Here is a 22,908-nt window from a genome sequence, read left to right as displayed (position 1 = left end):
CGAACTCAAGAATAGCTACTATTCGGAGCTATTATTTGTTTCATCCAAATGCACCTGTGAAAAGAAAGCCAGACTCTACAACCTCACTTTATTGGGAATTTTTTTTTTCTGAGAAATACTCTTACTAAATTATCAATATCTTGCAAGGTTATAAATAGCGATTATAGCGCTATTGCTTTTAAGGTATGAAAAAGCTATAGCTGCGGTATAGCGCAACTATAGCTAGATATTTAGAATTATTATGAAAGAAAATCGGCTAATAGCGCTATAGCTTTTGAGGTCCAAAAAAGCTATAGCGCAATTATTGTGTAGCTATTTAGAACACTGATATTTAGTGACAAGAGAACAATTTGGTAATACTAAAAATCGTCACTATAAAATTATAGAATTCAAATTTGATGTTTTTTGGCGTGATTTTCGTGCAAGAGGAAAAAAAAAATTGATACATTTCTTACAGTTCACAAAATTCGAGATAATTTTAACATCATATATTTCATATTTGATGGCTTTTGTTGCATTATTCACTAATATTAAAAAATATAAACTTTTTCTATATTGAAATTGTTTGATTTGATCTAAGTTATTTCTAAACAATATAATTGAGAAAACTAATTCAAATTAAAATATCCTGACTCTTATCTTTAATCCGTGTATCTAATGGAATATCTGGTTTTGGAATTTAAAAATTGTGTTTATGACATTAACTTGTCTAGACCAGTGTGGTAAAATAGTCCGATTAATCATTAGTGTTGATCAATCCGTTATAAAATTTTTCGACTAATGAATTAATTATTTTTTATTATAATTCATAACTAATTAATTAATTATTTTTTATTATAATAGATTATTTCTGATTAATTATTTAACGGTACTCTATCCATCCAACAAGCACATGTTGTTATTCAAAACACTGGTCTATGCTATATACAAATTTAAATGATTTGATAAAAAATATCATAAAATTTCCGTAGATGTTGAATACTTTTTGAAACACCCAAACAAACACAATACAACGAGAAATTTTCAATAACAATTCTCATCCGTTTTTATGTTAATGCACAAATTAAATTTTCACCGAGGTTATTGCTTATTGGCCGTTTCACGTTTTAACTGTGGTTCTACCGCGGTACCGCCTCGTCAGCCAACTGCCACAGGATTCATTACACACGCATCTGCTACAGAGAATGTGTCTTGAGTAATTTACTGATTTCCCACATTGGAATAAGGAAAGGGGCCGGATAGTCTCCCTTTGTCTCTCTATATAAAGGCCCAAAAGGGATCCCGAACAAGGTAACTCGTGCTCTATTCCGACATATCCCGGATTCTAATCAACAAAAAATCAGAGAGAGCAGTAAATAGGTGAAGAAAAGAGGAAATGGAGGCAAAGAAGAGCTGCATCGGAGAGAAGAGTTCGAGGTTTCACAGGATTTGCGTTTACTGTGGAAGTGCAAAGGGTCGTAAGTCGAGTTACCAAGAAGCTGCTATCGAGCTAGGCAAAGAACTGGTAATGCTTATAAGATGATCTTTTTTTAGCGTTTCTTTGTGAAATTCTATTTCGTTGCTGCATTACCTGATTTAAACTTTTCTAATCTGATGCCATTATTAGATTATGTTTTGATATCGTTACCGTTGTTTTTTTCCCCCAAAACGGACTTGCCTTTAGCATACTGTAATCGTTTAACTAATTGCATTTTTTAAGGGATTTAGTGATTTTGATTCAGAGATGTGGTCAAATGGATGTTTTCTCAATTTAATTTTTCTTTCCATTTTCGGTGCTTGCTCTTCTAACGGCAGTGCAAAAAGTACCGTTTGCTTTAAAAGAAAATGCATAACTAAGTTTCTCTTGCATGTACTATATCATCGAAGTTCCACTGTGTAATTTTGTTTCTAATTGGATGCTAACCGTAAATTTTGGTGCTATTTTCCATTATTTTTTGTCCTTTTGCGTGGAAACTAAAATTTCGAGGGTTTTTTGGGTTTTTTTTTGGTACTGGTGTGAATTGCTTAGCTGTACTCCGACCTACCTGGCAATGAAGCAGCCTTCTTGCATGACCACAGCCAAAAGATTTAAAATCAACTAACAAACGCCAAAAATCTTTTTCTTGGTGGAAACTATGCAAAAAAGCACTGTAATTAATTGATTTATGTCTGAGACCCCCAAAAGTTACCCTCCTTGCATTCCCATCTTGATGGAAACCGTGCTATGTTGGTATCATGACACATTGCCACGCCTCCCTTTCTCTGCACTCAACCTACTCTCATCAAACGAGACAATAAACAACAAATTTTCTTTGTTTTCCTTTCCTTTTCCCCTCTACAAATGTTACTTTCATGTCGGAGTTGTAGTTCATGTGGTTATTTTGATGCAATATAATCTCATTTGGTATACTAGCGAACTGTTTGGCACTCCATTAAAGTGGCTTTCAAATATTAAAATTTGAATACGGATGCACCCCCTTTCACAAAATTTTATCCGCTTAAAATTTACATATTTAAGTTTATCAAATTGATTGTTGAGGGTATGACATTTTCTATCCATGGAAGTATGGAACCCACCAGAAAAGTTGTTCTCAGGAGAAATTGGGAAAGTGGAAAGAAGGTTATCTAACATAAATTTTTTTTTTTTGGTGTAGGTGGAGAGAGGCATAGACCTGGTGTACGGAGGAGGTAGCATTGGTTTAATGGGCCTGGTTTCTCATGCAGTGCATGATGGTGGTCGCCATGTCATTGGGTAGCTCCCATTTACTTCTCTTTCTCTCTCTATCTTTTTTTTTTTCTCTGCCAATTGTTTTGTTCAATTTTTGGTTTGTATGTGATGCATGCTTCTTGTACAAAAATGGTAACTCCTCTTTGTCTGCTTTGCTCACTGAGAGTGGAACGTTTTCTTCAACGGGGGTATAGGGTGTGACCATTAATGCACCAACATCTCCTCCTTTTATGTTAAAGGAGCTGCCCCAAATAGAGGGGTCTATTTGTACACTTTACAAAAAGTGTGACGAAACTGTAGTAGTAAGCAAGCTGGACTGTTGCAGGATAAATTAACTTGGAGTTGATAGGGTTTTAGGCTGATAAATTCATGGCCTCTTTTACCACCCTTTCTCTTTGTCAACCTATCTCTTTCAATGACCACACATATATGTTACTGAATGAATGAAGTTATATGTGGAGGTTAGGTGAATGTTTTTTTGTGGATAATTGGTAGGTGAGTGTTTGAATATTTATATGAATGTATATTCTGAACAAATATATGCTTGCCAAGAGCTCAATATTTGTTATAGGTGAATATCAATAGTTTATGGTGATAAAGCATGCATTTGTGCTGAAAATGATTTTAAAATCATTATTGATATTTTTGATAGTGGTTCAATATCTTAATTTCTTTCTATTCATAACAGATCCTAACGTAGATAGTAACCTTCGTGTTCTTCTCTTTTATATTTTCAGGATAATTCCAACATCCTTGATGCCAAGAGAGGTCAGTCTATTCTCTTGTATACCTTATTTTAACATCTGATTATTTAATATCATGTATAAAACAAATACATAATTATTTTATTTCAATATAAAAATAATGATTTGATCCTGTAATTGATCTATCATTGGCTAAGCACTTAATAAAATATGCAGTCCACTAGTTAGCCTAAGATCCCAAGCTAAACTGATTTGCACTATTGAACATCATGTAAACTTTTAAAATGTATGGTTTAATCTCCATTTCAATAAAAATGGATCCCTCCATTAATCTATCTACCTGAGAGAAGGATAAGAAAAACAGATTCTATTCCACCTGCACTCTTTTAACTTTTGAGGATGCAGCTCAATTGGCTTTCAACTCATGATTGATGTTATGACATCTGTTTTGCAGGTGACTGGAGAACCTGTAGGTGAGGTGAAAGCTGTATCTGGAATGCATGAAAGGAAGGCTGAGATGGCGCGCTATGCGGATGCTTTCATCGCCTTGCCAGGTACTACCTTTTTTTCTTAAAGAGTACACAAGTTATTTAATTTTCCAAATTAATTAATAAACCACTGCAACATAGGTGGATATGGAACACTGGAGGAGTTGCTTGAAGTTATTACTTGGGCTCAGCTCGGTATACACAAGAAGCCTGTAAGTTCCTTCAATTTTTTTTGTCGGCACTCCATATGTACTGTCCTGTTACATGTTATTTACTATTATAAAAAACGGATATCTGTATCCGTTGAATATCCAATCCGAAACCGTATCCGTTGAATATCCAATCCGAAACCGTATCCGTTGAATATCCAATCCGAAACCGCATCCGTCTAATATCCGATCCGTATCCGTATCCGTATCCAAAAAATAAAAATGGATACAAATATGGTTTTACCACTATCCGATCCGTATGCACCCCTAGTGAATCTTCAATTTATATTTCTTGCATTTCCTATGGTGAAATGCATACTTCTCAATAAACCTGTAATTAGTAATTGGAGGGCCCTACAGAATTTGAATTAAATGTAATCCATGCATTGCATGCTGGTGTTGTTTAATCCCGCTGTTTAAATTATTTCTGGTCTTCCCATTTTAGTATATATATTATAGCACACCCAATCCTATCATGGAGATTATGTAAGATCTTCTGTTCATATTAATCCTAGTCAATGATTCTCATGAATTTTTTAATTTGGTTCTGGAGGAACTTCAGGTGAACCCTTGTAAACATCAAAATATATCTAATTCTATATGAAGTTACGTGTTCTTCTCGAAACATATCTAATCCTATACCTTAAATTTTTTTTACAATGGCTTTTTGTTCACCGCTGGATATGTTTCATAGAATATCTCAGGACATGTCTTTTATTTTTGTGTTGAAATATATTTAAATAGATATTACATTATCACTAGCTTTAAGAGGGGTGGACCACTAGTTCCAACTTTTCCTAAAGCAATTTACAACATATTTTGGTCAATGTCAGATAACTTTGGTCGGATAATTCTTTTGGAAAGAGTATTTATGAATTATGACTTCTCTTAGGTATTCGGAAGTGCTGACACGGAAACCTTCTTTGTTTTCTATTTGGCTTGCACTATAAGGAACTTTCTTTTCAGTTTTACTTGATAAGAGAAAAAAGAATACTTCTCCAGTCAGCCTACAGATTTATTTTATCATACTGTTGCTTTCATTATGGTATCATAATAAAGCATGCATTTTCATATGACCCCCCACTTGTGCTTTTATCAATAGACAAGTCTAATAATAATGTTTTGGACTATTTGTCTCCTGTACCTAAACTGTGGATCATGCAATTTGTTGGTACCAGATTAGTAATGAGTGCAATAATTCAGTAGTTTATACTACTTATTTCAGACCACTAAAGATAAGTGGCACCTTTTGCAAGTTGCAATTTTACTGTTAGGTCCCCATAAATGAACTAATGATGTTAACTACTTTTCTCACTTTAATGAAAAGGTTTCATTTCAAGTCTGTTTAACTTTGTGAAATTTTTATTTGAAATGAAACAGGTGGGTCTATTGAATGTGGATGGGTTCTACGATTCTTTATTGTCATTTATTGACTTGGCGGTGGATGAAGGTTTCATTTCTGAAGATGCTCGTCGTATCATCATCTCTGCCTCAAGTGCCAAAGAACTCGTTAGAAAACTCGAGGTGCTTATCTACATTTATATGAATATACATGTCGATTTAACAATTTGGTCCTTCTCTTTTCCAATGATACTTTAGGGGAGTAACTTGTATTCTTATTACAACTCGTATAAAAAAATGCCTTGTAGTTATGAAACATCCTCAACCCCTGCATTAACACTTCCTTTTTTTTCAACAAATTGCCACAATAACCTCCTTAATTACATGTGTTCCTTTTGTTAAAATAATTGCAGGAATATGTGCCGGAGTACGAGACCCAATTGGTTTGGGATTCAGAACCGAAGACCCTTGCCATAGCACAAGAGGTGAACTCGGTCTGGGAGGCAGAACGGGAGCTACCCACCATAGCACCAGAGACAAATTCAATCTGGGAGGCAAAAGTGGAGTTGCTTAGCAATGTAACAGAGGCAAACTTGGTTTGGGATACAGAATCAAAGCCACTTGGCATTTTACCGGACAGGGAGAGGGGCATTGCTTCCTAACTCCAACTGGACCCGCCTAATGTTGTCTAACTTAATTAATGTTATACCTTTTGTCAAAAATCATGGACTCCTAGCAAGAAATCTAGAAAAATTGAGGGGTATAGTTGTGGGGTATTTTGTTGTTAGAAAAGGCAAGTTTGTGTTATATGTGGTTCTTAAGATATATGATTTAGATGTTATTTGGTGTACTCACGGATAACACTTTACTATAGATATGTTCTCTTAAAAAAATATTTGCTTACATAGCCTTTATTTTTTTGTTTTTACGTTTTTAATTGAGGAAGGTTACCAGAAGGTCCAGAACTGTTACTGATAAACCTGCGGTAATTGTTATTTTATTGGCTTTGAATTCTGAAAAAGAACTGGGATCCCAGTATGGCAAAGTTATTAGAACTGTACTGAAGAAAAACAAAAAATGCTCTAATTGTTTGTTTTATTGGTTTTAACTTCTGAAAAATACTGATTTTTCCAGTTGGTAAAGTGTATGTAGCAGTTTCCGAAACTAAGGGACCCCAGGCCCAAAACCAATATACAAGATTAACTATACAATTGAAATACAATCGGCTAGCAGTTGAAAACTTGAAATAAAAGATTATTCAACATGTGGAATCCCAAAGTTGATCAAAATGATATTGAGTAAAATAAATCTCTGCTTTTCTGTAAATGAATAGGTGGCACTCTTATAGCCTAAAGATAGCAATTGCTTAATTAAAAATTAAGTTAATTTTTTTAAAAAGAAAATACATACTTGTAGTGTGAATTGGCTAGACTTTGCCTGTGAGCTCTACCGGTATAAGAAAAATAACCTACGCATAAAATCCGGGTCTAGCAGTGTGCTGGAACTAAACATTTGACTTCTAATTATCTTAAATTGGTATTAAACAATAATTAAGTACAAAGTGTTTAAAATACGATCACATTGACTGCTTATGCGGCTGCATCCGTTTATACTACACAGGACATAGTATTCGATAACGAAGTCTAATTTCTCAAAAAAAAATATTAGGCATAAAATTGATGAATCGAATCTATTAATAAATTTGTAATAAGTTATATTAGTATCTTGTTGTATTTTTTTTTTGAACAAAATTTATAAAGAGTTCAATTTGGTTTGTAATTTTGTAAACTTTTTTTTTTTTTTGGTTCAAATACACATCCGCATACATATTGCTTATCCGTTATACAGGGATAAATCACACACATATTAAAAGTCGTATTTAAATATTGGAAAAATGTCTAACAAGTCGCACCATCTGCCAATTGACGGCACCAAGTACCAACAAAGACAAAATAGCAATCTTTTTTTTTTTTTTTAAATCTTCTAAGTTGTATCAATTTTGAAGAAGTTGGAAGACATTAACTTACAGTGCATCAGAAAAATGGACAACGAACTTTATCAAAACAGAGTGAGTCCCAAAAAAAAAAAGTTTAAATTTTAATTTAGTGCCAAAAATATTATCTTTATATAAGAGATCGTAAATTTAAAAGTCAAATAAAAATCTTTTATATGAATTAAATAGTTAAAGAAAAAAATAATAGTTTACAAAAAAATGGTCTCTGAATTGCCGTGTAATTCCGCTGCCCAAACCAATTATCCAAAAGTCCATAAAAAAGAAAAAAAGAAAAGAAAACTAAAAACAACCACTTTTAGAAGCAATCTAGCTACAAGACTTTCCACAGAAAAGTATCCAAAATGAGCTTTCATTGATTTTCTTTGTCTCACTTAAATAAAACACAAAAAGCCATTAGTCTTTATATCGAAGTTAGGCACATCTTTGCCTCTTGTCGGCAAGGGACAACAAGCAATTGTTGGGTCCCACTGAACGGTGACAAAACTGACAATATGAAAAAAGGTGGGTCCCAAAACCCAACACTTTTGTGACTATAATATACAAGTGGGTCCGAGCCTTTGGGCTCCAATTCAACATCCTTTTGTGTTCCGTGGTCATAGGAGAAAGATTTAAACTAAATTCAGATGAAAGATTTAAGATTTGGATGAAGAAAAAATAGATTAATACGAAGATGAGAAACAAGAATCAAAATAATCATAAGAAATAGTATTATTTATTACATAAAATAAATCAAATGAACATAATATTTTAAGAAAATTATGGAGGAATTCAACAAGATGATTAAAAAAATTTAAGAAAGATGATCGAACAAGAATGTGAAGAGTTTGGTGTCGTAACTATGAAAATCAATACAATCAAACTATTTATTCGGTCTTATTAGCATGCTTTCTAGCTACGAGGTCAAATCAATGGTCAGAGTTCAGACTCATTTAATTTTTTCGAAGAACAAAATTATTATTTTTGTTTCTGATAATTTGATTTATTAATTTCTAAAATTAAAAAAATCTTGGGGTTGGACTACGGTTGCTTTCACTTAGCATTGCTTAGTACAAGAAATAGACCGGTTGTTTGTGTTTTTGTCAAAAACAATGTCAAAATCTCTACTAGCAACGCGCTTGTTTCATTATTTTTTTGTTGTTGGGTGCGTCTCACTGTATCTATTCAAATTATGTGGCGTATCAGTCAGGGAGTTATTGTGCTATATCTAGATGGTCTAGTAGTCTCAAACACATTTGGGACCTATGTTCGGTTGGTCGACTTGATAAATGATAATGACAATAATCATTACATCTCTATCAAGCTTTCTCCAAAAAATAAAAAAAATAATAACCGTTACAATTTTTTTTTATTTAAAGATAATCGAAGGTGAGTCTCCATAATAGAGAGACAATGGCTCGTGCCACTATGCTAAATTTACGGCTCAATAAACATTATAATACTTGATCTAAACGTATTTACAACGAGTCAATAACCACTAAATGTCTACTAACAATTTAATTGAGAAAAAAATATATTTATAACAGTCAAATAACCCTCAATCCTAGATCTAAACTCTTTTATTTTCATAAATTCATCTAAACTAATCTAATTATCTAATCATCATCTAATCTACTCTACTTAATTATCTCATTCTCCATTTTTCTCCACGACTGAATCTCCTTTCGTCCGATAGCTGCCGCAATCCAACGGCCGGATCGGCTAACTGTCACTCTTTGATCGAGATAGATAAAGACTAAATTTATATTACAAGATATTTATTAATATGCATATACATAAAAAACAGAGAAACTGGTATACGTGTTCATATTTCATACCAGTGTATACCAGCATAATAGTACACCCATCAATCCATACCAGCACTCATCAACCCTTACCAGTCTAGATATTACAATTAGACTCTTCATGTGACATATGTAAGAAATGAATAGACACATAATTCATTAGTTAATATGATAGTAAACTTTTATAAATTTCAGAAGATAAGTTTAGTCACTCCTGGGTACTGCTGTAAATATTTTTCTACTTAATATAATAGTTTACGGCAGTACGGCACTTCGCCGCAAACTTTCAAAAATTAAAAATTTCAGAAGATAACTTTAAAATAAGTTAGAAAAGGTTGTATCTATTTTTTTTTTTGTTGGCACCCAAGCCCGTAGGCAGCACCAGAGAGCGTCAGCTATAAAATATGTACCATTTATCTGTATAAAATATCCCTCTAAAATAATTAACAAAATGTCTTTGTGGATCTCCATTTCTCTCTTCTTCTCCCTCTCTCCCCCTCCCTCCTATTTACTCTCATAATATTTTAGCACTTCTTCTCTTATTGAACTTTAATGAGCACATAATAGGCAACAAATATTTTGTAAACATACAACAAATTTTCAATTAAATAATTTACAAGCCTTTTGACTTACCGGCCTTCCTTGTAGTCATATGTTGGCTTGTTGTGGTGATCAATGGCACAAAACAGATTTTATTGTTTTGTTAAGCCACCGTTGGATCAATAATTTTCAAAGTGGCTTAATAAATAGTAAAAAAATTTAGAAAAATATAAAATTTGGTCTCCAAGCACATTTCAATATAGAGATCACATCTAACGATTCAGATCGACTTTTTGAATTTTGAAAACGAAAAAATGACTTATAAGCATATACTCTCATATGCTTATGTAAGTAGTGCAGCCAACCTCTATATATATATATATAGAGAGAGTGACTACTATGCATTCGGTAGCATATGGGCCGATATACATACGGTCCAAATTTGAAATTTCAAAATTCAAAAAGTCGATCTGAACCGTTCATCTTGTTCTACATATTAATATGTGCTTGGAGACCAAATTTTACATTTTTCTAAATTTTTTTACTATTTATTAAGCCACTTTGAAAATTGCTGATCCAACAGTGACTGCTGATTTTACTGTTTTGTTAAGCCACCATTGGATCAAAAATTTTCAAAGTGACTTAATAAATAGTAAAAAAATTCATAAAAATATAAAATTTGGTCTCCAAGCACATATTAATATGGAGAACAAGATGAACGGTTTAGATTGACTTTTTGAATTTTGAAATTTCAAATTTGGACTGTATGCATATCGGCCCATATGCTACCGAATGCATATTAGTCCCTCTCTCTCTCTCTATATATACGTATATGTATATATGACTAGGACTATAGTGTTCCTAAGTTTATCAAACTTCTTTGCGAACTCAATTCTAAAATATATTGAATTGACTTCAAACGACAAATCTAAATCATTGAAAGCCTTCTATCTTACGAGTGATGCATCTATATGCAAAAAATTTAAAGTTTTAAATTAATTTAGTATAAAGTCAAGTGGTCAAAATTAAAATATTTATAAATTAATTTTAATGCATTTATTTTTTGGATGCTTTTTGACCACTTGATTATGTACAAAATTAATTTAAAATTTTAAAATTTTTGCATGCAGACGCATCACTCGTAAAATAAAAAGATTTCAATGGTTTGAATTCGTTATTGAAATCCAATCCGAAAAGTTTAGAATTAAGTTCACAAAGATGCTTAGTGAACTTAGAAACATCCTAGTTCTACTCTCTTTATATACAGAATAGAATACAAGATATTTCACCACTCCATCTTTGAAATAAGATTAATTTTACTTTACTGGACATCACTTGAATGAAAAGAAAAAAGCTTGTATTTTTCATTCTTAGTTTCGCTCTTCTTGCTACCATCATAGGAAATTTAATAAGACTATGGTCTAAAATATGCAATTTAGTCCTTTATATTCTGGCTGCTGACACACTTAGTAAAATATTTTCAAAAGGGCGTATAGCTAATGTTATTACAGGATTAGGTCCCCCATGTATTGATAGTCGGGCCATCACTAATTGCCACTATGCAGATGACACAATTTTGTTCCTGGCAGCTCATGAACATAATGTTGAAGCTGCATGGTGGGCCATGATGGCCTTTGAATCTTTGTCTGGCATTAAAGTTAATTATGATAAAACTGAAATGTATGATCTTCATGTAGATAGAACATTAGCTTTTGATCAAATCTTTAGATGCTCCTGGGGAACTTTCCCAATTAAGTACTTAGGTTTACCTTTACATTATAAAAAACTACTTATCTCTGATTGGGCCTTTTTAGTTGATAAACTAGAGAGTAAACTTCAAATGTGGAAAAGCAATATGTTATCTATAGGAGGTAGATTAACTCTAGTTAACTCAGTCCTTTCTGCAGTGCCTTTGTATGCATTATCTGTTTATAAAATCCCCTTAACAATCATCAAGTTGATTGACAAACTTAGAAGAAGGTTCCTATGGCAAGGCAACTCAAAAAAGAAAAAATACATTCTAATAGACTGGTATACATCTAGGTTAGCAAAAGCCTTTGGAGGGTTAGGAATTCTAGATCTTAGACAAATGAATATCTCTCTATTGCTCAAATGGTGGTGGAAACTTAAAAATAATGAGTATGTTAGCCCTTGGAAAACTTTGCTCACTCATAAGTACATTTTAGATCATTCTCCTCACATATCTTCTTTCTGGTCTACTTTACTCAAATTTAGTCACATAGGAGACTTTAGCACCTCATATACTCCAGGTGTCCAAACCCAACTTAGATTCTGGTTAGATCAATGGTTCCAAAACTGTACTCTTGCTGTTCAATATTACTCCCTATACTCTAAATGTACCACTAAGGATATTCTCTTAGCTGATGTGATAAATTCTCAAGGCCAATGTGTTAAATTCCACATAGATTTAGTAGGGGTAGATTTTCAGGAGTGGATGGATGTTCTGTTCCTCATCAGCTCAACTTCTTTCACTTTGGAATATGATAAGATAAAATGGAAATGGGAAAATTCAGGGAAGTTTTCAACTCACTCTATGTATTCAATATTTAACTTTGGTGGAGTTCAACCTATAAATTCCATGCTATGGTGGAAATTACCAATTCCTCCTAAAATTAGGATCTTTATGTGGCTGGTTTCTCATAATACTATACTAACCAAAGACAACTTGACCAAAAAAGGATGGAATGGTGACACACAATGCCTTTTTTGCTGCCACCAAGAATCAGTAGACCATTTATTTTTACTCTGTCCTTTAGCTCAACAAGTTTGGTTTTGGTTAGGGCAAAGCCAAGAGGTTATGCATCAGTGGCATACTTGGGAGGATATTCTAATTTTTTCTAAGACACTTGCCCATACTGATGAGGTTAGTTTCCTAATAGTTCTTAGTGCAGTCAGCTGGTCCCTGTGGAAACATAGAAATGCTCTCTGTTTTACCAATTCTCCAATTAACTCTGCTCGAAATATTATACTAACAATTAAATCTTTGTGCCTATACTGGACAGGAAACATGAAACAGAAGTTCAAGGATGCAATGGGCAATTGGCTTCCAGTAATTGAGGATGCCATACCACTTCGGCAGTACATGCCACTTTCCATGGTGATAGATCAGCCCTCTGGAGATGCACCAGCGACTCCATAGCTTGATGATGCAGTTCAGATTCTTGTTTTGCTCTAGTAGTGTTAATAGCCTCAGCCCTTTCATAAGCGGCTTAGATATAACATCTCTTACTTACTTTTGGTGTTTGTCGTATGTTATGCTTATGTTGATGTATGCACTGGTTTATCTTAATTCTTTTGCATTTGGTCGGTGGTCCAGGGTACTGGCAACGTAAGAACCGAACATTATGTGTTGTATTTAACTCAATTTCAGTAATGAAATGGGCTTTTTGCCTCTTTTAAAAAAAAAAAATATGCAATTTAGATCCTTCTGGGTACCGTAATAGGGAATCTTCTAAAATTACTGGATCTGGACCGTTCTTTTTAACTTGGCGCGAATCTCAAAGCCCAATAATAATGCCCCCGCTAGTCCAAATCTCAAAACAGCCGGGAGTTAATCTCAAACCGTAAAGTGAAGGGAATCTTTTACAGTAATGGAGAGAATACTTGTTCTAAAATATGTCCTAAAGTTGCACAAATTCATTGATATCCTTAAAAGTTTGAGTGAGTATTTATATGGTACCGTAATACTTTCAGGTGAATTAAAATTATTTCGGAACCTATTTGAGATACAGGGATTTTTATTTTGAAATTCGTGCATGCCATATTAAAATAGATGACTCATATCTTATTATAACTGTCAGGTATTGCATCCGATTTGAATTCTAAGACTGTGCTCCAGATGAGGAGACGCGGAGGGAGGGAACGACAAATTCACTATGCGGAGGTGAGAGCTCGCGAAATTAGGGCTGATAATTAGAAGAGCTCACCTGCTCCAGAAGGGAAGAATTAAAGAGGAGGAGGAGGGAAACGGAAGGGAAGGAGTACTGTTCGGAGGAGAGCGTAAGGCGTATTTTGGTGAAATCTGTCACTCCCGATTCAGGGTGTAAGTTTTACTGTTCGGAGGGTTCGCCTCCCCCATCTCTGTCTACTTCCTTCTCTTTAACGGGCCATTTCTCCTCTGATTCTGGAGCACACCCTAAAAGTCCATAATGGAAGCCGTTCGGTAACACAAGTGAGATTAAATCTTAATCAGCGCTAAGGAATTTATATTTGATTGTCTTAATATGTAGATAAAAGCTAAGAATGCTTAATTCAAAAGTAAATGTGTCGGAAATAAGATTTGAGTTAAAAGAGGTTAAAGGAGAGGTTCTTAATTCTTACTAAGAAATTAATGTTCCGAAAGATTAAATGACTAAAAACACTAAAAGAAGTGAAAGGAAATTTAAAGAGACTTAATGCCATTTGCCGAACAGATTAACGAACTGCGCTTTGCACATGTTTTACCCAAATTTTTGTTTCTTTTCAATTGACGAGTCTAATAATTGACAAATATGCGTGAAATTTTACTCACTTTCAGATTCTGATGATACTAAAATTGTGCAATTTGAAACAAGCTGCATGCATTTATAACGTAGGCCGCCAATTAATTTGGCACAGAAAATCTTCAAGATCCAGAAACTTCTTCACTGGGCCACATTAATATCAAAAAAGGCCTAACTCAAATTAAGCCCATAAATGAGTTTCCCTTGTGATAATATAAAAAAACTCTCAATTTTTCTTTCTTTTGTAGAGAAACAAGCCCACTTGATGCTGAAATGTTGAATTCAAAAAGAGGCTTTGTTTTTTATGTCGTACAGCTGGTGACACCAATCAAGACCTGACCTGGTGCTATCATCTTTTCTGTTCGTAATTATCGCGCAATAATTATTGGCTAAACGACCGATACCAACTTGAGATTTTTTAAAAAAAAATAAATAAAAGATGGGCACATAAAATAACACATTATGAGAAATTTAATTCATTTCAAAGACTTTTAAAAGGAGAAATTTCAACGGGGTACAAGCATAAATAATAAAAAAGACCATCTTGTAAGAAGAAAAGATACACTGAGGAAATGAAGGGACTTTTCTGCATATTTTTGTCAAATCTTGAATGAAACAGTAGCTGAAGGGTCAAGCTCGTTCACCTCCCGGCTTAAATTTTGTTTCAATGGGTTAAACGGTCGACATCATTATTGCCCCTGTTTTAATTATTTTCCATCCGGAGAAATATCCAACTTAATTGTAAATAATTAATGTTTTACTTACTTGATCTTGGAGTACCTGTTCGGCACAAAGGATTAGAGCTCCTTACAGCTCCTTAACAGCTGCTCCTTATATAGGATTAACGGATCTCCTTAGCACCGTGATCTTAAGCTTACCTCACCCCTTCCTTAAGAATCCATCCTCCTTTGCGTCTCCTTAGAGACCCAAACTCTGAGTTTTAAGACAAAAGTATCCTCAAAAGCAGATTTTCCTAAGGAGCTCATAATTTCTTTTCATTATTTTATTCTCTTCTCTTTCCTGGGGCACGCTTCCTTAGACGTGGGAAATAAAAAAAAGCTCCTATCGCCGGCGTAGATTGACGATGATTTAGTCACCGGCACTCAAATCTGACAGTTCCATGGCATTCACACCGAGATTCTCTATCCATTGACATCTAGATTGGGGGTATTCGTCGCTCCGTCTCTTCTTTCAACACCTTGGCCGGTATTTCTCAACTCCTCTGAGTCCAGACTCGACCTAGGTGGTACCATCCATGAATTTTAGATTCAGCTACAAGAATCTCTTCATTCTTTATTTTCGTTTCCTATCTTTTGTCTCTGATTTTCGTTTGTTTTTTTTTTTTACTGATCATTCAATTTTATATTTTTTTTTTAGTTTCTTTTTGTGCTACAACAATAATTGAAGTAAATATATTTTGTTGCATGTAAAGAACGAGTTAAAGAAAAGACAATAAGGATAAATGCAATATCAGATATTGAATCGAATCGAAATGAATTATTGTTATCTATTCATCAAATGAATTATACTGGTATTCATCCTCTGCATCAGAGAAAGAAGTTAATCTTCCCTGTAGGCATGTGCTTCCAATGCTAAGCCTTAAATTTTGGCTATGACAAACTTGAGATCTAACATCAACTCATCTTTTGAATGTTTACGAGGTTCTATTTGTAAAATGATATTACTGGTACAGACCATCTGGTGTTCGTTAAAATAAGTATCAATTGGTACGTCAATATCAGTCTGGGCCAATATCAACTGATATAAAAACGCTGATAAACCTACATGGACACATTTGTTAGAAATTTCATCCAGTCTTATTTCAAAATAGCAATAATTAGTTAATTTCTAAATACTTCTACACTCCTTTCTTACCAACTGGTGCTATGGGATAGCCCAAGTCTGTATCAAATTTTTTTATTCATGGCTTTAAATGTATTGATTAATAATCTAACAATTCCTTTTTTTGAAAACTTGGTAGAGACTACCAAAGAATTTAATAATACAAAAATTCAAGCAAGTATAATAATACAACAATTCATTTTGGAAGCAACGTTTGTTACACTAATTTTAAAAAAAAATGAATGATTAATAGGAGAGGAATTTGCTTTCTGAGCTTCAAAAAGAGACGATAAAAGGCTCTTTTTTCTCATTAAAATAACTTTGCATACTTTTATATATATAAAGCAGTGACATTAAAAAATGTTTACTATTTATTTTTCTCAATATGTTCATTAACTATATATAGCTGAGGTTAATTGTTTTCATAAAATTATAATAAGGGCCTGTTCGGCCGAATCACTATTCATGTGGGAAAAAAAAATTCAGTCAACTGAATTTTTTTTTTCCACGAGAACAGTGTTTTTCAGTTCAAATTCCGTGCCCGCGCCCATTCCCATTTGTCGGCCGAACAGGCCCTAAATATGTTAGGGGAGTACAATAGTTAGCAAGAAAAATGTAAGGATATTTAAGTCTTTACATACTTCCATATATATTTTATTCTTATTAAGTCATCATTCTTAATCTTGTTACTAAACGAACACGTACTCCTTAACTAGGATTAAAAATTTAATCCTGAACTCTTAAGGAACTCTTGCCGAACACCCTCGGAGGGCTTATTACGAATTCTTCAGACTTCAGAGTTTTGAACTCCTGCTAATATGGGAATCCGAAAGCGGCTGAATATTTTACATGTTTCATACGAATTTTAATAGCAACGAATTAATATTTAGAAGGCCCGGTCTATGATAAATGGTGGAATGCAACAAAGAACTTTTGTCTGATATTATTGTATATATTAAATTAAAAATAATGAAAGTAAATTTGAAGAAGGCATCTACTCATCAATCCATCAAGCTGTAACTATAGATAGAAATACTTCTTTTTAACAACAAAAAAACAGGGAATTGCAAGAAATAGTAACAAAGAGAAAGTTTCAAGTATCATTTCTTTATATTTTAACAATAATTAAGCAAGGTACTTGTCGGCATTCATATATTATGTTTATGTAAGTATTATATCTATGAAAAATAAGAAAATATAATGAATATCAATGATATTGTTATGTTTTGGAAAATAATATTTTTTATATAATCCTTATGACAGAGAATCTCATGCAACAATTTATGTTCATGGAATTGTGTGTTATCTTATTAGTTGGACCCTGTTATTTCTTCAAAAAATACAATCAAAATGGCGGCGTAGCTTGCACGGCATGATCTGGGAGCAAATAAAATACACGCGGCTCTAAAAGAAAATTCAAATATTTCAGTTACGAAGTGGGCCCACTCTGCCACACTCTGCCATCTGCATTCTGTCCGGGCTTCCAAAGCATCCTCTCGCTCTTTGCGTCCCTTTTTCTCTTTTAATTTTTTCTCTGATTTTGTGCATTCGATGGAGAAGCGACAAGGGAAGTTGCTAGGGTTTTAGAAGCTCTTAAAGGTATATCTCTGTAAGTTAAACCCACGAGATTTTTGTCGGCGCTCTGGATTATTTGTGAACCGTAAAGTTTTTATATGCCTTTTCAGTGATATATATAGTATTATCGTCTTCTAATTTTGCAATCTGATCGAACAAATGGTTGTATATCTGAATCCATCTCCGTGCTTTTGAAATCGCCTATTTCCGGGCCTTTGTTTTCATTTTTCAATCAAGGTCAAATTTGAATAGTTTCTGATTTTTGATATTAGGGTTTGCAAAAGTTTCTCTACAATAAGTAACTTTCCCAATTTGTTATAATTGATGCACTGTTCTGTGTAAACTATTTCGAGAAATTAATTATTTATATGTAAGCTTTATGTTAGATGAATTTAATGTGTTTGTTTTGTTTTATTTAATAGTACATTGATTGATTTGAGTACTATTGCTTCAGTGTGTAATAGGACGAATTTGTACTATTGCTTTAGTGTACAATACAATGAATTGAATGTGCTTCTAGATTTACTGTTAAGCCTGCTTTCATATATTGAAGAATTAGTGAATTTTGGTAGTCAATTGCTCCGTACTTTATTGCAACTTCAGTTCTATGTGGAACCCATCTGTTTTGCCATTGATATGTCCACGTCGAATTTCATCTCCTCCAGTGAATCTATTCAGTTGCCATTTTAATTTCATATGAACCTCATCATATGTTTCTCATGTTATATAATCAATTAATTTTGTTCATTTTAGAGGCAAGTTCATCCAATAGTATCGGGGGAGATCTGATTGGTTGTTGAAATGGGGAAGTCAGCAGGAAAATGGTTGAAGACACTATTTGGGAAGAAATCCTTTCGATCTTCATCCACAAAATCGGTATTGACCTCCTTTCTATGCGAAAAATCTATGAACTTCGTACAAACTTTTCCACTTTATGCTGAAATTAATTAAATTTAAAATAAGTTTCTTTTGAATGGAAAGAAAAGTTTTTTTTTCTTCTCTTCTTTGGAAGTATTTCAGTTTCTGTTTATTATTATGGTATGTAAACATTTAATTTTTACTTAAAAGTGAGACCTGTTCCACCTTATAAATTCAGAAGAAATGGGTAAAAAAAAATGAAATAAGCATGTTATGTCATTATACTCAATCCAATTTGTAAAGATGGATTGAAATAAAAAGTGCGATATAATGAGTATATTTCTCAACTCAAGGGTACTCTTCCACCCTATCTTGCTTCTTTTAGCTCATCAAAATGTCATGCAAGGCCAATTATGTTTCACTGTCATCCCTAAGAACTCTATTTGTTAAATACAGAAAAATTCAAGCGAGAATTGTTTAACCAAAGGATATGAAGCATCTCTTGGTGATAATTCTCCTATAATCTCTGAACCAGTACTCATCAGCACATATAGCAACACAGCCTTACCCATACTAGAAGAGACACATTCTTCTGATTTGCATGGATGTGAAACCACTCTACCTGTTGTAAGTCATTCTACAGTTGATCAAGTGGCCTTGCAAATAGATGAATCAAGCGGTTGCGACAAGGTGAGTGAAGAGAAGGCAGCAACAAAGGTGCAAGCAGCCAGTAGGGGATTTTTGGTACTCTTTTACTTCTTCAATGGGTTTTATCAGCTTCTAGACATTTTCATTTTTCATAAGAACTTTCTGTTTCTATCAGGCGCGAAGGGCATTTCAGGCATTGAAAGGTATTGTAAGGTTGCAAGCACTGATACGGGGTCATCTTGTACGGAGGCAAGCTGTTGCGACCCTTTACGCAATGCATGCAGTCGTAAGGGTACAAGCTATCGTCCGTGGGAGAATTGCTAGGCGTTCTGATATTGGTCTCCAAATCAACTATGCAGGAAAACAGCGACATGTTCTCTTGGTAATTATTATTTGATATACTTTTTCATTCTAGAGTTGTTTTTTTATTGTGTAAATTTCCTTCACAGGAATCTAAGCATTCTCATGCATAACTCTATGAACGTGCAATGTATCTCTCCATTTGTTCTTTTACATGAATATTGAACAATATGTCAGGTTTTCTGGGACTTCAGTAAATGTAGGAGTCTATTGTTGTACAGATTTCACTAGAATTTTTATCTAACAAAATATTTATTATTATTACAATTTAAGGCTTAATTATTGTTTTGATTTTTTCCAGGGCTGCAAATCTGAAGATACATGGAAGGAGAATTTTCAAGATCATTCACTTGTTCACAAGGTATGTGATATTAATTTAATTTGGCCTTTTATTTGTTCATTTTTAATAGTTTTCCTATGGCTTTCCAGCTGCTGTCTTCCTGGGCTGTTGTTAAGTCTCTCCAAATCCAATTCAACAAAGACGACCCCAATTCCGCTTCAAGCTGGTTAGAGAGATGGCATATGACTCATTTCTGGAAACCCGTTATCAATGCAAATCACTTCACACATTCAAAACCTCAACAAAGGAAAACCAAAAACTCGACAGCAAGTCAATCTTTTAAGACAAGTCCCAAGTTAACAAAAACCCAAGCCGCTAGTTCTGAACCCGAGAAAAGAGAAGATAACCACCATAGCCAAACTCCAAAAGTCTCTAAACCTGAGCTTGAAAAACCGAAACGGGGTCTGAGAAAGGTTTCTACCTCCAAGTCGGATGCAGAAATTGGTAAATTATCGTCTGGTTCAAAGAAATCTCAGAGTGAGATTGTACAAGACATTTCAAAGAATGCTGAGACTGCATCAAAAACTGTGGGTGCTAAGCCTTCTGAAGTAAGCCTCTCTCTGTCCGGTATTGGAGAGTCCAAAAAGGTGATTCAGAAAAGATCTTTGCGCTCAACTCGAGTAGAAGTCCCAGACAAAGAGTTGCATGCAAGCACAACTGCATTAAAACCGGTGCCAGATGTGACCGCTTCTGAAGAGAAGTCATTATGTGGTAATAGAGAATCTGGTGGTAAATCAAACAATAGGAGGAGATCTGCTCTCTCAACTACAAGACTAGAAATCCTAGAAAAGGAGTTGCATGCAAGTGTAAGCTCAAGTGCATCAAAAACCATGCTAGATGGGAACCCTTCTGAAGAGAAGTCGTTGTCTAGTAGTGGAGATTCCGGTAATAAATCTAACAACAGAAAGAGATCTTCTCTCTCCACTAGAAGATTAGAAATTTCAGAAAATGAGTTGAATGCTAGAGTAAACAAATCTGCATCAAAAATCCCACCAGACGTGAACTCTTCTGAGGAGAAGTCTATGTCGAGTAATGGTGAATCGGTTAACAGATCCAACAACAGAAGGAGATCTTCTTTCTCAGCTGGAGTAGAAATTCCTGAAGCAGAGTTACGTTCTAGTGCATCGAAGTACGTGCCCAGCTACATGGCCACTACTGCGTCAGCAAAGGCACGGCTTAGAGGCCAGAATTCGCTTAGGGTTGTTACTACACCTGATTCTGCTGATAAAAATGGTCTCTTGAGGCGCCATTCTCTGCCATCTGGTTCTGTAAACGGCAAATTGAAGTCGATTTCTCCCAGGACACAGAAGCCAGTATCTAGTGGCAGTGCCAAGGGAGTGATTAAGGGTGAAAGGTCCCTTAATTTATCCAGAGATGGAAGCGGTATGTCTTAGAAGCTCTCATTACTAAATATATTGCCGACTTCTTTTTAATACTTTTCCTATAGTAACTAAGATTAAGCATGCTGTCAATATTGCCCCCGGACACCCTTAATGAACATATTCAATGTTAGTTCTACCTAAAGACATGTAAATATCTGTATATAACTTAATTCTGTTTTCACCAACTAAACCCACTGTAACAATGGAAAAACGAGGGTAATTCGGGCATTCTTGTAGAAGTTGCGAGAAGGGTAAATTAGGCATTCATCATTTTGATGAATTGACAAGATGATTTAATTTTTAGACGAGTACTATGTGTTGTTTTAAGATTATATAAGGTTCAAACCTCCAACTTTCCCTCAATAACCACTGAACTTGTGTATGTATTTGCAACAGAAAAATCAATTCATGCAGAATGGAGGAGGTGGTGATGATTGAGGAAAAACTTGGGTTGCGTATTAACTGATGTTATCCTACTCGGAGTATTTCTTTTGTTGTTATTTATTTTCTTCTTTTGTTCTCTCTTTTTGTAAGAATGGCTTTGGATGTGGGTTATATTGTGGAATCCGTATATGCTACGCAATACTTCTATTCAAAATATTTCCCTTTTATGCTTTTTGTTCGGATGGTACTTTGGTAGTTTTTTTACCTGCAAATATATATATATATATAGAGTAAGGCTTGGCTGCTATGGATAGCATAGAGGCCTAGGTGCTACGGCTCAATATTCAAGTTTTTTAAATCATAACAGTCAATTCGAACCGTTCATCTTGTTCTCCATATTAATATGTGTTTGGAGACCAAATTTTACATTTTTTGGAAATTTTTTACTATTTTTTTAGCTAGGTAGAAAATCACTTGATCTAAAAAATTCTACACCATTCAGATATTTGATTTTCTACCTATCTAAAAAAATAGTAAAAATTTTTCAAAAAATGTAAAATTTGGTCTCCAAACACATATTAATATGGAGAACAAGATGAACGGTTCGGATTGACTGTTATGATTTAAAAAACTTGAATATTGAGCCGTAGCACCGTAGGCCTCTATGCTATCCATAGCAGCCAAGCCTTACTCTATATATATATATATATATATATATATATGTATAGATGTGATCTTCATGTTGAAATATACTTGGAGATCAAATTTTACATTTTTTGGAATTTTTTTACTATTTATTAAGCATTTTTCAAAATTTCTGTTTTGCTGTGAACAATAAAAAAAAAGTAAAATTTTTTGGATCATCGGATCAATAATTTTAAAAAATGCTTAATAAATAGTAAATAAATTCCAAAAAATGTAAAATTTGGTCTCCAAGCACATTTTAATGTGGAGATCACATCTAACGGTTTGGATCGGTCGTTTGGATTTTCAAAATAAAAATATAACAGCGTGGAGCACCAACTCATTTTACTCCATGGAGTAGCGTAGCCCATCCATATATATATATATAGAGAGAGAGAGAGAGAGAGAGAGAGATGGGCTACGGTGAGTTGCGAAGTAAAGCGACTATTTTATTTCACACTCATATTTTGTGATTTAAAAATCAAAATGACCGATCCGAACCGCTCAACATGATCTCCATATTGAAATGTGCTTGGAGACCAAATTTTA

The 22,908-nt window shown here is 34.0% G+C and overlaps 2 protein-coding genes across 2 annotated transcripts; both read left to right on the top strand.

Moving 5' to 3' along the window:
• Positions 1–1,279: 1,279 nt before the first annotated feature.
• Positions 1,280–6,405, top strand: LOC144563448 (cytokinin riboside 5'-monophosphate phosphoribohydrolase LOG-like). The gene is made up of 7 exons (XM_078312923.1): positions 1,280–1,504; positions 2,634–2,731; positions 3,445–3,475; positions 3,866–3,965; positions 4,041–4,111; positions 5,489–5,632; positions 5,863–6,405. Exons 1-7 carry the CDS (start codon positions 1,376–1,378, stop codon positions 6,109–6,111), a joined length of 822 nt encoding a protein of 273 aa, XP_078169049.1. The 5' UTR covers positions 1,280–1,375; the 3' UTR covers positions 6,112–6,405.
• An 11,187-nt stretch (positions 6,406–17,592) lies between these two features.
• Positions 17,593–21,914, top strand: LOC144563156 (protein IQ-DOMAIN 29-like). The gene is made up of 7 exons (XM_078312566.1): positions 17,593–17,727; positions 18,457–18,579; positions 19,018–19,305; positions 19,385–19,591; positions 19,871–19,930; positions 19,999–21,292; positions 21,688–21,914. Exons 2-7 carry the CDS (start codon positions 18,505–18,507, stop codon positions 21,720–21,722), a joined length of 1,959 nt encoding a protein of 652 aa, XP_078168692.1. The 5' UTR covers positions 17,593–17,727; positions 18,457–18,504; the 3' UTR covers positions 21,723–21,914.
• Positions 21,915–22,908: the final 994 nt, after the last annotated feature.

Source organism: Carex rostrata, chromosome 12, assembly GCF_964058835.1.
Source record: "Carex rostrata chromosome 12, lpCarRost1.2, whole genome shotgun sequence".
In the NCBI taxonomy this organism is placed as follows: Eukaryota; Viridiplantae; Streptophyta; class Magnoliopsida; order Poales; family Cyperaceae; genus Carex; species Carex rostrata.
This window is presented reverse-complemented; position numbering and strand designations above follow the sequence as displayed.

Excerpts from the sequence above, each read along its gene's own strand:
- LOC144563448 (XM_078312923.1), top strand. The coding sequence starts at position 1,376 with ATGGAGGCAAAGAAGAGCTGCATCGGAGAGAAGAGTTCGAGGTTTCAC. Across the intron at positions 3,476-3,865 it reads CATCCTTGATGCCAAGAGAG|GTGACTGGAGAACCTGTAGG; the intron begins GTCAGTCTATTC and ends TCTGTTTTGCAG. Across the intron at positions 5,633-5,862 it reads AACTCGTTAGAAAACTCGAG|GAATATGTGCCGGAGTACGA; the intron begins GTGCTTATCTAC and ends AAATAATTGCAG.
- LOC144563156 (XM_078312566.1), top strand. The coding sequence starts at position 18,505 with ATGGGGAAGTCAGCAGGAAAATGGTTGAAGACACTATTTGGGAAGAAA. Across the intron at positions 18,580-19,017 it reads GATCTTCATCCACAAAATCG|AAAAATTCAAGCGAGAATTG; the intron begins GTATTGACCTCC and ends TGTTAAATACAG. Across the intron at positions 19,306-19,384 it reads CAGCCAGTAGGGGATTTTTG|GCGCGAAGGGCATTTCAGGC; the intron begins GTACTCTTTTAC and ends TGTTTCTATCAG.